At 39.4% G+C, this 16,905-nt stretch overlaps 1 protein-coding gene across 1 annotated transcript in view; it reads left to right on the top strand.

The window, feature by feature from the left end:
* PKHD1 (PKHD1 ciliary IPT domain containing fibrocystin/polyductin) overlaps window positions 1–16,905 on the top strand; it is a 469,911-nt gene that overhangs the window by 250,310 nt on the left and 202,696 nt on the right. The window contains 2 exon segments of the mRNA XM_025419015.3: window positions 7,156–7,221; window positions 13,505–13,633. Of these exon segments, the coding sequence (XP_025274800.3) occupies window positions 7,156–7,221; window positions 13,505–13,633 (195 nt within the window).

The following is a 16,905-nucleotide window of genomic DNA, read 5'->3' as shown; positions in this document are numbered from 1 at the left end:
AAATGGGGCAGAGATAATGAGCATGTAGCATATCAAAAGAAGGATGTTTGCTTGGTCCAAAGGAGGAAAAGCTGCTAGGCCCCATGCTCAGCTCCACTTCAAAGGGAGATGAGACCCCCTCATCACTGGGGCCTGATAAAGCCTCATTTGTTCTGGGCTTGACTTATGAAAAAGGTCTGGTGTGTCAGGGTCCCGTCTCACAGACGCAGGATCCCCCCTCAACCTTTCGCCTCCACCTCCACCGGCCCCCTCCCTGGCCTTCCGCACACTCGTGTGTCAGCACTTAGACAGCTGGGTCCCTCCCCCAAAGCATCAGGCGGAGCGTATAATCACTGACTCTCCACTCACAATGGCCACTTGTAGGGGGGTGGCCAGGAGGAGGTCTTCATCACAATAGGAACACAATTATTGCAGCTGCCAGGGAGGGCTATGCTTCTTCCTGTAGGAATATAATAGGACTTGCCCAAAACAGGAGGAGAAGGTTGGGGGTGGAGGGGGGTTGGTAGGGGTGGAGGAGACAATCTTGAGTTGATTATTCATATTCTGACTCTTGGAAGCCCGATGCGGAGCCAGTGGGGTTCCAGCAGCTGCTCGTGCACAGTCCCCTCCTAATAATTGTACATTCTGTCAGGGGTCAACTTACTTTTGACCCTGTCCTTTTCTATCGGGAAAAGGCTCTTTAGGGCAAACTGTTGGGTTGTGGCAGAGAGCATCAAACACCCCCAGCCCCTTCCCCTCGCTTTCTGCCTCGGCCAACCAGCAGCCGGTGATAAATTCCTGTCAGATGCTGAGCCATTCAGAGCGGCCCTGCCGGGCTCGCACAGCCACACTGCGCCGGATGTCATGTGGGGCTCCTGTGGGGCGGCAGCTGAGCGCCCGGCCCCTGCCTACCACCCTCTTCGGACCTGACTGGAGAGAAAAAAGAAGCCACGCCTAGCCAGGCTGGCCAGGGCCTGTCTCCGAAAGGGCCCCTAGCCGAGCTAAAGGCAGGCTGCTTGGCAAGAAGCCGGGGCCATGTTCGATGAGGGCAAGGGGGCTGTGGTAGACAGACAGATGGACTTCGTTGTCCGCAGCCGTCTCCCTGAAGAAGTCGAGGCGCATCACACAGAAGGCTCAGAAGAGATGCTGTCAACCCGGGAGGTCCTGAGAATCGCAGAGTTGGCGGCCAGGAGGTGGTGGGCACTGCCTGGGTTTCTCTTGTCTCCCAAGTGCCCAGGGCACAGGGACGGAGCAGGCCGCAGCTACATCCGTCCGTCTGGTGTCCGGCGGGGCCAGAAGACCCTGTCAGCTCCTGGGGAAGGAGCTCTGCTGGCACATGTGGGGAGAGAGGCCTCGGCCGGCCGCCCCGAGCATCTGGGGAGGGGTTTATAAGCAGAGCAGAATCATACTCCTTCGAAACTTTGCTGCCATCCCCATGCTGAGGCCCTCGAAGGCAATCCATAGCACTCTAGTTAATAAATTAATTTACATTCTCAAGGAAAACTCATTCCCCGAAGATCTCCAAGGATTTTTGCCAGTAATATAGAGGATTGACTTTGGGGAACTGCACTAACCTTTATGGCAAAAATACAGAGAATGGAAGAGGAGCTGGCCATGGGAAAAGGAGTTTTGCCTCTTGGTTGCAAGCGACTTCTCTCCCAAAAGGAAAAGGAAGGAAAAAAAAAAAAAAAAAAAAAAGGAGAAAAGGAAGGAAAGAAGGAAGGAAAACTTAGAAGTCAGAATCAAATATTTTTTCCAGGCATCAGATTAAGGAGCTAATGCTTAGTGATGCTGATGGCTGGCTCTAGTTCACATAGAGCATAGGTGGTGTAACCAGTATTCAAACTCAGCCTTTCTGACCCTAGGTCAGTGCTTTTTCCAGTACACTGGTGTTTTGGTTTTTTTAATCCAAACTTATATATATTCTTATAAACCAGTTCTTCTTCCTTCTACTTAAAGGAAAAACTTGGGCCTTTTGAGGACTTTATGCTTCCTAAACTTTAGATATTTGAAATCCAGCTTCACTCTTTGTCACATCCTATACCTCTTGTACTATTATTTACCTTAGAGTTTTCTTAAATCAATACCCATGCTGTCTTTTTTAAAAAACCTAACCTATTTTTAAGTAATAATATTCATAAAATCATGGGTTTAATGCCCTAGTTGTTTTCTCTAAAATATATTAGCATCCATAGCTATTAAAATAAAACATTAGGGATCCCTGGGTGGCGCAGCGGTTTAGCGCCTGCCTTTGGCCCAGGGCGCGATCCTGGAGACCCGGGATCGAATCCCACGTCGGGCTCCCGGTGCATGGAGCCTGCTTCTCCCTCTGCCTGTGTCTCTGCCTCTCTCTCTCTCTCTGTGTGTGTGACTATCATAAATAAATAAAAATTAAAAAAAAATAAAATAAAATAAAACATTAATGCCACTAAAATCATCACCTCAGATTTTATATTTTGGGAATATAATACAGTCTGCAAGTTTTGGGTATAACTGATGGAAAGTAAAAAGTGTGAGCCCAGGGATTTCTTTTTTATCTGGGTCTCTTTTCTCACTTGCTAAGAACACCTGCTCCTGAGAACAAGCCACGTTTTTGAGAGAAATTGTAAAATTCCTCAATTTGGAGCTTTTTAAATATGCCTCATGGGCAAACAGCTGGAATGTTTGTTCCCAGGCTGCTCTGTTGGAAGTTCTGGTTCTGTAGATCTGCATGGGGCCCAGGACATCACATATGCTCCATGCAAGTGTAGCAAACATCTCTGAGTCAGATTAGCAATAGTTATTGTTTTCTGAGTTAATTAAGAAGATTTGATTGATGTCTTAGGACTGTAGTTAATGTACATATATCTGTCAGTGTCTTGCATAAGTTCTTTTACTATTACACCTAAAAAAATTTATACCCTTCCATGAATGAATATTACTAGGGCTAATGGAAGACTCAAAGGTGATTGTAGGATTTTCATGTAATGTTTCTGTGAAGGACTTGGAAAGATCCTGTGTTATGAGGGACAGAGTGGCTCTGTGGCTGCCCCTGTGCAGCCGGAATCAGACAGAAGTATGTTCCTGTGAATCAAGCATTAGCTGCCCAGGGACCAGCTGGCAAGTAATTCTCAAAGGTTAAGTGAAAAAGGCTAATTTCTGGGGAATGAGGTCAAGTTCACTTAACAGGGAGGGAGAACAGAGCAGGAGTGTATGGGTGTGAGAGAAAAAGAGGTGGAAGTGGAAGATAGGGCAAAGCTAAACTGCAATGCAGAGAGGGGACCACACCCAACATCTGGCTCCTGAAGACAGAGCTGGAGCCTGGGTCCAACATAGACAGAGACCGAGAAAGAAGGCATGAGTCAGGGAGAGAAAGGGTGAAACCCGCAGACACAGATGCCATCGCTGTTTTAAATTCTCTTCATGAGTGGTCAATTGCTGACTCATACTATGTAAATATGAATTCAATGAGAGGTCCAAATATGTGTTAAACCTCAATGGTGAAGTGCAAATGGGAATATGGATGAAGAATTAAATAGGAAAGGAGCAAAGGCCCACTAAGATGCCACTTACTTTTTCCCTTTTCCTTAATTCTCCCTTCAAAATTACAAGAGAAAATGGGACCTACTCAAGGAGAGAATTAATTTTTCTCTTCCCTTAGTGCCCTAGTGAAGACAAAACCTGCTGGAAACAATACACAATGGTGGAAGACACTAGTATATTTGGCTGAGTAACTCTTTCCTCTTTCTTGGCATATTTCTCACTTTCTTCTGGATCTCTGCATTTATAGCAACCTTACATCATATAGCACTCATCGGAATAATTTGACTAAAATTGACCTAAAGACTTCTTTTCTTTTTGAGGACTAACCAGATAGTCTTACAACCTGGGAAGGATCAACTGCAATGAGGCTCCGTTTATAAACAAAGTAGATTAACCACTCTCATATTACAAATATAAACTCAGAAATCATAAGCACTGAGAAGACATATGCATAATATCACACTCGTGTAAGGCTTTTAAACTCTTCCTGAGTCAATACTTTTATTCTCAAATGATTTTAATCCCTCTTTGTATTTATCCAAATTGGAAACAACGCTTAACATTTACACTGTCTTTTATAGAGTCGAAGCACTTAGCAAACTAGCAGATCTGGTTAAGTTGCTTACAATTCTGAATACTATGGCTCATCATGATTAGGTGCAGCTGTAAAAAGAGTAGAAGCATATTTCTTGGCTTTGGTTAACTGGATGCTACAATAACGAGCTTGCCATGATAACAGTATAGGTAATGACTAGCATTTATATGCCAAGCACTGTGCTAAGCATGTTATATAGGGATTATCCCATCTTTTCTTCCAGATAACGCTAAAGGGTGGATAGGATGACTATCTCCATTTTTCATGGGAAGGAAGTTTCAGAAATGATAGAGAACTTATTAGTTGCTCACATCAAGGAACTGGAAGACCCAGTATTCAAACTCAGGCTGTTGGACTTCAATCAGCACCCAAACTCCTCCCAGTGACTGACTATGGCTCCATTCCCAGGGTGTGGAAATGGTATTTGGGAAGAATAGCCAGCCCTCTGACCCACACTCACATTTCAGAACCAGTCTGCAGGGGGCCATGTACATGTGGTGGTGAAGGAAATCAGACTTTCTCAGTCTTTCCTACTTTTGGTAACTTTTCTCCATTTCTTTGGATACTGAAACTACTCCTTTTCTCAGAGTGAATGGTATTCTCACATTCGCTTTAATAAAATGAGTGATAGCTTTTAACATATATTTTGGGGAAGAGGGTCCCCAGGAGGTGGGAAACATTTGTGCATGTGTAGAGGCTGGAAAAAACAACAACAATAACAACACAGTGGTCATGCAGTTCAGAAGCCATCAGTGTAGAGCTGCAGCTATGATAGCACAGTCACCAGGAAGCCTTGAGTTACAAAGAACAGAGCCTGGGTTAAGTTAGTTCCTGAATGGAAGGACAAGTGGAACAGTCTATATGGGAGTTGGCTATGGTGGGGGTTAGCCTTTTCAGTCTTTGGGTTAATTATCACCATGACAGTTACAATGCATGATGCAATATAAAATGACTGCAGTAGTTTTGAAAAAAGATTTTGTCATGTGCAACTTTACTTTTTTCCTTTCTTTATTTCAGTGGCTCTGTCTTAAGGAAGAGGCACAGGTGTTATGAAATCTACAATTACTTGGAAGCTGCTTTTAACAAGGATGATTTATATAAAACCTTTAAATGAACTAATAATCCTTTACAAATGATTCCTGGAATTTTTTCTAATTTGCCTTCTTCAGAGTTTTATTCTATTATAATATTTAAGTCCTTCTTCATATGGAAGAGTGCTCCTTTGTTACATTCTTTTTCATGTTTTTAGATATAATCTTGTCCATATTCTCTTTTGCTTTTCTTTATAATGGAGTCTATTCTATTATTTTGTCTTTTAGTTCCTTTAAAAGGGTTTTTCCTGTCTCTATTTGCTCAATTGGTTAAATTTGTCAGTTAAGTACTGGGTATTCAGAGTAGAGCCCTATAAATTTAGCATCTCCAGGTTAGTTCATAGTAAGTATCTACATGTCCAGCAATGTCTAGTGTCCTAAGGTACTTGAGAAAAGTTCCTCCCTCTAAGATTTAGAGACAGAGCTAATGACTGATGCAATCTGAAATTTACCACAGTTGATGCTTGATAAATATTTGCTAAATTGAGAGCAAGCTTGGGATAAATGTCACCAATATCAGTATGAGCACGAGTGGGTGAATTAGACATTATAGAAAAAAGAGAGATAAAACATGGGGCTGGTGGCATTATGTTTATTTATTTACTAAGAAAAGTGCGTGAAATATGCAACAGGCTAGAGAAACAATATAAACAAAACCTTGGAAGTAGTGATAAAGTAGAACACAGAGAGAACATGTTGGTCATTGTACCTGGTCTCAAAATATGTAGTATAAGGAGAAAGCCACTTTTTATAGTGGGAAAAATTTTAATGAGAGTAATTATCAGAGTAAGAATAGAGGGATTGGAAACATCTCATCATGGATCCCCTTGGGGATTATTATTATTATTTTTTGTAATCTGAAACTTTTGCTTTGTAATTAGAAAAAAATGATCCTTGGTCTAGTCCATCCTGTGATGAAGGAAAAAGTTTAGGGCTCCATGGAAAGGCAAATGGAGAGCATGGGTTTGACCAAGTCCTCAAGCTTTGGGCCCTCCAGTAGTGGGAGGTGTTGGCTCATGTGACATCTGATAAGGCAGAAAGGTAATTAACCAATAAAAGACAAGGTGTTACTGAAAAGTGGAGTTGGCGCACCTGATTACTAATTAATCAGGCGTGAGAGCACCTTGTAGATGCATTCACTATTTAATTATAGCAGCCTCTCTTGGCAAAGGAGCATATGTTCCCAGCTTAATCTACTGGTTTATACTGACATCAAATTGTCATTATCAGAAAGAATCAGGCCTTTTGATTATTTCCACTAATTTATTGAACACTTAAAATTAATGAACCCCAGGCCTTTTAAATGTGCTCAGTTGGTTTGGAAGATGGAGGAGAAAGAGGGGATGGAAAAAAGCCTTCATTAAAAGGATAATTTGTTTAGATAAAGGTAAAGCAAATACATTTCATGGGTGATCTGAACTCTATTGAAAAACACATGAATTCTAACAGCTAACCCTTCAAAATGATGGAGAGGAGAAAAAGGATATGAAGTGTGCCCTGCTGACCAACATTGGCCTCCAAAGAACATATGGCTAAAGAGTTTCCCCCCTAATTTATTTATGTGCCAATTCTCTTAGAGACCTCACTGCAGTTGAGTTTAATCAAATAAAAGCAATCAAAATCAAATGTTGGAAATCAATTGTTAGACTAACGAGGACTTCATTTTTTTATTTTGAAAATTTAGTTAGGTTGGGGGGAATTTAGCATAAAGCCATCTTTATCACATAGGAATATCTTTTGTATTAAAATGTTCTTTGGGGATGCCTGGGTGGCTCAGCGGTTGAGCGTCTGCCTTCAGCTCAGGGTGTGATCCTGGAGTCCGGGATCGAGTCCCACATCGGGCTCCCTGCATGGAGCCTGCTTCTCTCTCTGCCTCTCTCTCTGTGTGTCTCGCATGAATAAATAAATAAAATCTTTTTTAAAAAATGCTCTTTGCATCACATCCAAGTTTTGGCTTTTTGTATTCAGTTTCAGGTGAAGGCCAAGTTCAAGTGACTCTCCAGGTGAAGGAAGGAGTTCCCCCAACTATTTCAGGTGAGTATTAACCCACTCACCAGATAGAAATGCCTGGTACCACAGAATGTCCTCCAATAATAGTTCCATAAATTGCTTCCATCAAATTGTTTATAACAGGTAGGTATCAGCCCTAATGCTGTCATGTCTAATGACTTGCTATTGTGCCACCCCAATAGCTGAAACGTGCGTCTGCATTTCACAGAAAGATGTAAGAAGGGTACATTTCAAAACATTGGAAAATAAGAATTAAAATGTGTAAATAAGCATATTTCATAAATTATGGACCATATGTGCACACAGGAGTCCAGATCTGCAGATGGGCCATTAGGCCTCTACCAAATGGAAAGAAAAATTCAGGGTATCTCAAAACTTTAATTGTTCCCAGTAATTTCAGGACATCAGGGTAAACAAACCCTTCCCAAAAGTCATATGGTTCTGTGAAATCTCTCTAACTCATAAAAGCCAAATTCTCAAAGACTAAAAGACTCATACGCACCTTCTAATGTATTTCATTGTTTGTTTTTGTTTATCCTGAGCCAGTTTAACTATGCATTTGCATCAGGGACAAGTCTTTTCAAAGGCCAGGTTTTCCTTTGATTTTCAGTGGCATTTTTGTGATATGTCAGAGCAGAGCCCATGCTAACCAGAAAATCATCTAACTCTTCCATTTAAATTAATAAGTAAATGAAGTAAAGGCAGTAGAGTAAAACTCTGAACTAGATGGACTGGTGGCTAATGCCCCATACTTATTGGACTGGGAAGAATGTGGTTCTTTGTTTTCATAACTGTTTGTGGGTGACCATAGCATTTTGTTCTTTATGTTCCCTGTCCTTTATCCTTCCTTTCCTTTAGGTGGCTCACAACGCATTATTTATTGAGTGCCTCTTGTGCAAGATGTAGGAGGCTACAATGATGAGAAATAGTATTTGACTCCATGGGGTCTTATGGTCACATGGGGATCTCAAACAAATGACTAAATAATGAGTAAATCTCCGTTAAAATGACTGTTACCAAGAAAAGTATCTTGCAATTCTTTCCTCTCTGATAGTTCTGTGTTCAAATTTCCAACTGATTGGATCGGTCTTCATTTGTAGAGAACATATCTGTTGGGGGTAGTTCTCATGCCAAGCCCCTTTGGGGATACTGTTCCATTTGTGGGTGGTCATTCCTCATTCAACCAGCTATATAGTTAGGGTACCATGCCACTCAGTACTTAGTGGGAAGATTTTCGTATTAAGGACTCTTTGGAAGGAGACTGTCAGTGGCCAGACTCCAGGGCTTCTTAGGAGGGGTCGGTTTAACTGAAAGATGTTTCACTTGGCTAATCAATTACAACATGCTAAACAAATAGAAAGCTTCAACAAGTTATAGAATATTAATAAGTTATAGAACCTCACAGGCTATCCTATCCAATTGCCTCATTTTAAAAATAAGGGAATGGAAGCCTAGAGATTAAGTCGTTTAGTTAGTCACACCTATTCAGTGGTTGAACTTGGATGAGAGCTCAGGTTACCCAACTCAGTCCAGTGTGTGTTCTGCTATGCCAGATAAACTCTAAGCTGTTTAAAATATGTTTTTTTGGCATATATTAATTTATGACTTGATTAAAATTAATTGTATTTATTCAGTTTTCCTAGCCTACATAATTTAGAACAGAAAACAATCCTAAACACAGGGAGTTACAGAATTCATATATTACCATTTGTCAGGAAGAAATTTCAAATACTAATATGCTCCCAAGATATTCCCTGATTCCTATTGTGTGAGTAAATGTGTTAATGACAAAATTTAAATATGAGTGTCTATTTTGCTTAATGAAAAGTTCTATGGAAAACAGTAAAGGGGCACCTGGGTGGCTCAGTGGTTGAGCATTTGCCTTTGGCTTAGGTTGTGATCCTGGGGTCCTGGGATCAAGTCCCACATCGGGCTCCCTGCAGGGAACCTGCTTCTCCCTCTACCTATGTCTGTGCTTCTCTCTCTCTATGTCTCTCATGAATAAATAAATAAAGTCTTAAAAAAAAAACAATAGAATTATTACAATATCAAAAATTCTTTGACAAAACAATGGAATGATTGATTAATGGAATTCTATCTATATGTTAACTCACTCAGAGATTCAATATGATCTATAATGCAGATGAGACTTTGCTTTAGAGTGTTCTGCTGCAGAGTCTCCTAGTTGACTCAATTGAAGATTTATTCTGAGTGTACAAGATTGTGCTGGACACTTATGGTTAAATCGTGGACAGGAGACTCCAGAACCAGCAGAAATTAGAGTACATATCAGCCAACGTTAAAGAGAGGCAGAGGAGGTGGTGTGATGCAAGTTGTTGAATGGATGCTTAGTGGGTCTGTGGTGAGGATTTATGCTAATTTGAGTCAAGATGATATCGATGTTTCAGAACACTCCAGTGCAAATCATTCATATTCCTCCAACACTGTGCCCTTACTGGTTTCCTCTCAATGTGTGCAATGCTGTTTAAAAAATGGGAGACAGGAAAATGGGAAAAACAACCCACTTCTAAATATTTATATTTAGAAATATAAAAATATTTCTAAAGAGCTTTTACCTCAAAAATGTTTTCTTTTCAGTAGGGGCTAACTGGAAACATGGTGCATAGTTGTATGGGACAATTGATCAGATAACTTATTTATTTATTTATTTATTTATTTATTTATTTATTTATTTAGTATTTATTCATGAGACACACACACACACACACAGAGAGAGAGAGAGGGAGAGAGAGGCAAGGCAAAGACACAGGCAGAGGGAGAAGCAGGCTCCATGCAGGAAGCCCGATGTGGGACTCGATCCTGGGACTCTGGGATCATGCCCTGGGCCAAAGGCAGGCACTAAACTGCTGAGACACCCAGGGATCCCGTCTTCTTATATTTACCATCCTTCCCCCACAAATCGAAGTTTATTTCCTTTCCTCAGGTTTCTGAGAATCTGTCAGCCCTTCTCCTATTTAAAGTCAATTCATCCTTTTCAGCATCCTTTGAACTTTGTTCCATCAGTAAATGACTCTGTCTTGTGTAGTTAACCTCTATTTTACTGACTCCTTCTGATCAGTACCTGTCAGTTAAACCAAACCAAAACAAAACCAAATTCCTGGTCAATGAGTCTTTCTCTAGTTGATATCTCTGCTGCAACTTCTCAAAAGACTAACCTCTTGGTGCAGAGCCATAAAATGCAGGGCAGATGAAGGTTTGAGGTGGAGAGGACAATATTTGGCTCAGATATCAAGTTGGAGACCCCCTTAAATTGTAGCTGTTGCTGAGTGACAGATTTGTAGAGGAAAGCAAGATGAGGCTTCTTCACAAGTGTTGGTCCTGACCAAAATTCATGGAATCGGGTTTAGAGATAAGACTCATTTATCTAAATATTGGAGAGACAGATCAAAGCCTGAGCATCTCAAATCCTAAAACTGTTCATTCCTCAGTGAGCTTTTGGGATGATCTGACCTTGTTTCTTCCCTTCCTCACCTCCTGTGCATTCCTCAGTCTACTGTAATCCACACTACTTACCACCTCGACCATTCTACTGGAGCCACTCTTACCTGGATCATCCATGCTCTGGTTCTTGAATTCAGTAGTCACTCCTTATTCACTCTCTTATCAGAACTGCTGTTGACAAGATCACTTTTGCCCTCTGGACATACTCTATCTCTTAGGCTTTCAAGACATTCCTCTCTCCTGGTTCTCCTTGAACATCTCTACTTCTTCTTGAACTCTTGTAAGCTTCTTGTTCTCTCCCCACCTTTCTATATTAAATAACCATATAGAAGCCTGATGTTAACTATAGAAATCTGATAATTTTGCAAGAGACTGAAATGTGTTAAATTCTCCATTATGTGTTCCCATCTGAAGGTAGAATGATCAAATTCATTCATAATAACAACTTAGAATAAAGATTAGCTTGTTCAATTAAAGACAGTTTTAGCCCTCTTATAAATGAGATTGAAGATGATAAAGTGAAGAATTTGTTTCCAACATCTAAGGTATAAAGAGTTTTTGAATCCTAGTATAGGGTTTTGAAGAGGCTAGTCATTGCCCTTTTGAAATATCACTGGAAATAAGGCACCAGAATATCTCTTTCTGGCCTTTGTGGTGCTTAGTGGCCACTTCAACAAAGCCCCCACCCCATCCCCACTTGAGTATTTAGAGTATACTGTTGGAAAGGAGGCAAAATTGGGAGGAAACTAGGTATTATAGTCTTAGTGTTTGTAAAATATTTATAAAGCCTCTTTCTGAGTGAAGCTTGTGCCAAGACCATGCCTGATTCCCATGATGTGGGGTTGATTGTGTGCTAATTAAATTGCCTAGGATTTCTACTTGACCACAATCTATATACTTCTCAGTTATCCCAGGGCTCTAAGGAGATCATGATTAGGAGGGAGTTGGGTTCTGGTAGACAAAGTAACTGGGTGTTCCCCAAAGTTCTGACCTCAGGCATTTTCTCTTTTCACATTGTAAGCCTCTGGAGCTATCACAACTCTTAGAGTTTCAAATGTGACCACCAAATCTGTTTCTTTGACTCCGAGCTCTCTCAGATTCCTCAGATTCATATCCAATCCCTTCTTGCTGTGTATCCCCACCTGGAGGTCTTTTCAAAGACACTCCAAATTCTTTATGGCCTAAACTGAATTCATCAATGTCTGTCTTAATGGACATCTCTGCCTATTCCACCTATGTTGGAAACTCAGAGGTCATCTTTAGCTCTTCCATCTTTGTTACCAATTGCACCTGGATCTCTGCTTATTTCTCCAGCCTTATCACTTGCCTCCTCCCAGCTCTGTGACTGAGCACTCCAAACTGCTTAGAGATCCTCCACTTAATCTCTTATTTCTTGCCATTACTCCTGATCATCCCTCTGTCTAGAGGGATGCAATTCTCACCACAATCCCCTTTACCTTTGTAGCTCCTAAGGCTTTTAAAATGCAGCTCAGAGGCTCCCTCTCCAGGAAGCCTCTCCTGGCAAGGTTTCACTTATTCTCTTTGTTGGGTACCATTAAATCCCTTCAGAGTTCTATCCTCCCAATATTTATTTAGACAACTTATACAACATTGCTAGCTCCTTTGGGGGCAAGAATGACATTTTATTCCTTTTGGTGTCTCTACTTTTTAGGAGATGTTGGTGGAGAAGGCACTCATTCTTTGTGCTTGTGAAATTAGTATAATGGATGCAAATCTGCCCTCTCTCCCCAGTCATGTGAGGTCCCACATCACTTGAGCTCTTGAAACTCAAAGAACATTTGAAGTCATCTATGAATCTTTTCATCCTCTTTTAAGAGTCTCTCTCTCTGCCCTCTATCTTTGTGCTAAGGATCAAACTCCAGAAAAGAATCTGTGGGTGCAGTTCAACATGGTGTTGTGTGTGATGAATACTGTGCGGTCACCACTGGAAATTATTAGATTTGTGTTACAATTCCTGATGAAGAGGCTAGTGAGGTGTTTGAAAAGAAAATCCCATTTGATCATCAGTGGCAGAATCAATAAAACCCAGTTGAGACGTATGAACTGTATGTAAATTACTGTAATGAGAGGTGTCCAGATTATTATCTTGCCTTTAATATGCATTAAGAACTATGAAAAGATTATACCTTTTGACTAAGTGATTCCATTGCTAAGATTCTATTTTAAGAAAAAATAATTGTTATTGGCAGATTTATGTAGATATATTTAACACTGCATTACTTATAATTTTAAAAGAGAATGGAAAGATCCTAAATACCAAACATTAAAGATTGAGTAAATGATAGACTTTTCATATGATAGAATATTATGTAGCCATTAAAATTATGTTGACAAGGAGTTTTAATGACATTAGAAAATGCATGTTAAAACTTCAGCTAAGAACTGAATATAAAATTGCATGTATGATGTAATCTCAATTATATAAAAATGCTGAAAAATTCTGGAAGGAAATGCAAAGAAAAGATTAATGGCAGTTATCTCTAGGTAGTGAGATTATAGGCCATTATTATTATTTTTCTTTCTATATTTGCATATTTCAACTGTTCCATGATAAGCATATGGTCATATTTATATCAGGTAAAACACAAATGTTTAATAACAAAAGTAGAATATATTTACTCTAGAAGTAGAAGTAATTGAAGGATTGAATAATTACTTGCTTTACACTGATAAATGATTTTTAGAATGTTATTAAATATCAAAAAGCAGCTACCTTGGGAGAGTAAGAATATCATCAATATCTTAAAATAAAGGTAGAATTTTCAAGTTATTATAGCGAATCAGATTTTCATAGTTACTTTGCTATTTTCTTTTTGTTTTGTAGCTTCTACTTCTGCACCTGAGTCAGCTTTAAAATGGTCCCTTCCTGAAGCATGGACAGGGATTGAAGAGGGCTGGGGAGGACACAACCATACCATTCCAGGTCCTGGGGATGACATCCTGATTTTACCCAGTGAGTAAAACAGTCCACGAATTAAATAATCACAGACAGACTGAACTAGGATAATCCAATTGGGGATTACCTGTCATTTAAATATATTGTACAACAAGTATAGAACGTTGGCAATCTTATTTGTGGGCACTTATGTCTACAACCTTCTTTTCTGAATTTTTGTAGGTGACAAATTTCATAATCCTATGAAATCCGACAAAAATAGCTCAGCTTACCTTCATTAAAGGTAGAATAAGCATTCACAATGCCACAAGGAGTTAGACTAATCCACTAATGGGATATTCTTCTTATGTGTCAGAGAACAGATTTGCAGAAAATTCTAGGGTCTTTAATTTGGAAAGACAGGGTGTTTGGAAAGAAGCAATTTGCAAGTGCTTTCTTTTCCTTTGCCTTTTGTGGATCTTTTAAATAATAGAACTTTTAAACTTTAAATATAGAATCTTTCAAATACAGAAAAATAATGAATAAGTTCCTCTGTTACCATGATTTTTCAAAGATGCTAGAAAAGGAAACTAATAAATAAAACAGAAAAATAAAAGTCCATGTATGTATGTATACATGTATGTATGTATGTATGTATCTATCATCCATCTAGAACTCTCTTCCCACATAGACACATGTGGAAAAAGATGAGTCTTCAGATAAACAGAAACATAACATAATTATAAAATTATTTTTAAAAAATATTCATTATTATTATTTTTAAAGAATCTCTATACCCAACATGGGGCTCAAACTCACTACCCTGAGATCAAGTTGCACGCTCCACCAACTGAGCCAGCCAGGTGTCCCCAAAATTCTTTTTTTTTTAAAAAAAAGATTTATTTATTTATTTATGAGAGACACAGAGAGAGGCAGAGGGAGAGGGAGAAGCATGCTCCCTGCAGGGAGCCTGATGTGGGTCTCCATCCCCGACACAGATCACGCCTTGAGCCAAAGGCAGAGGCTCAACCACTGAGCCACGCAGGCATCCCCAAATTCTTCTTTTTAAAGAGAGAGTTTTTGAAACTCCTAGAAAATCTCTCTAGCCTGAGAAGTAGATGTTTTTCGAAGAACAAATATATTTTCCCTAAAAGACCTAATTTCATTTATGGCTTAGTTCGAATTTCCACAGTACTACTGAATTTAAAAAGATCCATATTGTAAGAAGAAGGTTTGGTCATCTGCAAAGTGATAACAATGATAGTATCCGACATTTATTAACAACTAACAACATGGTAGGAATGATTCTCCGTATGTTAACTCATTGAGCCCTCAAAATAACTTCTTTGTGATATAAGTGATATTATCATCCTTTTTTTTTTTTAAAAGATTTTATTTATTTATCTGAGAGAAAGAAAGGGAGAAAGAATGCATAAGCTGGGGAGAGGAGCAGAGGGAAAAGTAGATTCCCCACTGGACTGGGAGCCCGATGTGGGGCTCAATCCTGGAACCCCAAGATCATGACTAACTGACTCATGACTCAACCAACTGAACTACCCAGCAGGCATCCCTATCATCTCTGTTTTTACTGCTGAGGAAACAGAGGCCCAGGGCAGTTGAGTAACTTGTAATTTGCAGTTCAGCAGTTAGGAGTTTAAGCCAGGCAGTCTGACTTGAAGGCTATATTCTTAACCCATCAAGTACATCTACTCCCTTTCTAAAAGGACCAAGAGGAAATGACAAAGAGTAGTTGTGGTGCTTGTTTTATTTAGGATAGAAAAAAAAAAAAAAGAAGGCAGAATGATTAAAACACTAACTACCTCTGGGCATTGGTGGCGTGCTGGTATAGCTGTGCATAGAGAGATGAGGGACAGGAGGGGGAGCGCTGACCAGCACGAACTTGAACTATTATTATCATCCAACTCCCCTATCATCCACCTCTTTCAATGGAGAATGTAACTTTTTGAATAAACAAGCTCATGACTCATTCCTGTACGGAAGGGAAAAATCTGTTCTGTCTCAGCCATTTCTTTGATGAATGTAGCCAGCGGATTGGCCCTGGGCTATGGTTTTTCCCACTAAGCAAGCTGTTTTTCCCCCACCCCATGCAGGAAGCAAGTAAAGCTTTTGAAGGTTGCCAAGCTTTTAGTATCCTTTGGGACCTTTATGCTGAGAGAGGAGTAATCTTAGCTATCTTGCTTGGCACTGCAGTTGACTGTATCTACTGTGTGCCCTGAGTGTTGGGAGCCCCTGGCATTCTCCATCATTCTTCATTCCATTGTTTGTGCATGGTAGGCTTATAAAATGGGCCTGAATTCTCCATGAAGCTGCTCTTAAATAGCACAGATCAAAAAATAATAAAATAAAATAAAATATAAATAAATAAAATAAATAAATAAATAAAATAAAATAAAATAAAATAAAATAAAATAAATAACAAAATGCACAGATCCGTGCTTTGGAAAAAAGTGGGGTGTTAGGGAGAGGCGCAAACATTGGATGTATAAAGTATCTTTCCATTGGTCCTTCAGTCTTATTGTGAGAATCAGAGAAGTTAAGACCTTTAAACCATGCAATTATTGTTCATTATTTCTGGAAATGGAAAGATCCATGGAAAAGATCCATGGAAAGATCCATGAATGAACACGGGTGTGTAATATGTAATAAATGAAGTCTTACTCTTATTCTGTTGCCTTTTTTTCCTTCTAAGTTTTTCCAATGATGATCTTATAGTGGCCAGCATTTTAATCCATTGTTCTGTTCTTTTTGGAGCTATTCTGACGTACTTTTCCCTTCAGGTTTTTGGCAAACCCTCATATTTTGACCTCTGATGGGACTTCATTTGAATTTACCTTCTCTTTCTACTTGTGGTTTTGTATTCTTGACCTTTTCCTGGCTCTCCTGGTTTCTTTCATTGCCAGTCTTCCTTGAATCAAGTAAGATTATTCACCACTAAGGGTGGCACAAAATAGACAATATATATTGCTTGAGTGAAGTGCACCATCTCAATGTTGCCACCTATAATTTATTTATTTATTTATTTATTTATTTATTTATTTATTTATTTATTTATTTTTTTGCCACCTATAATTTAATATTAGAATTAAATATTTGAGTTAGATGGTTTTGACATAGTACAATATAAGATTGTACAAGTCTGTGAAAGAGAACGTCTTCTCCTTTGAGTAGATATCTATTAATTAAGATTTTTATGATGATGACATTGATGATGATAGCAGCAAATATAATTTGACTGCTTGGTGTGTGCCCTGCCCTATGCTCCATTGTTCCACATGGATTTTCTCAATTAATTCTCATAACTACTTTACGAGGTAAATCTGCTGTTGTCC

Source organism: Canis lupus, chromosome 12, assembly GCF_003254725.2.
Source record: "Canis lupus dingo isolate Sandy chromosome 12, ASM325472v2, whole genome shotgun sequence".
Classification (NCBI taxonomy): Eukaryota; Metazoa; Chordata; class Mammalia; order Carnivora; family Canidae; genus Canis; species Canis lupus.
The sequence above is the reverse complement of the archived record's forward strand: the minus strand, read 5'-3'. Positions and strand labels throughout refer to the sequence as shown.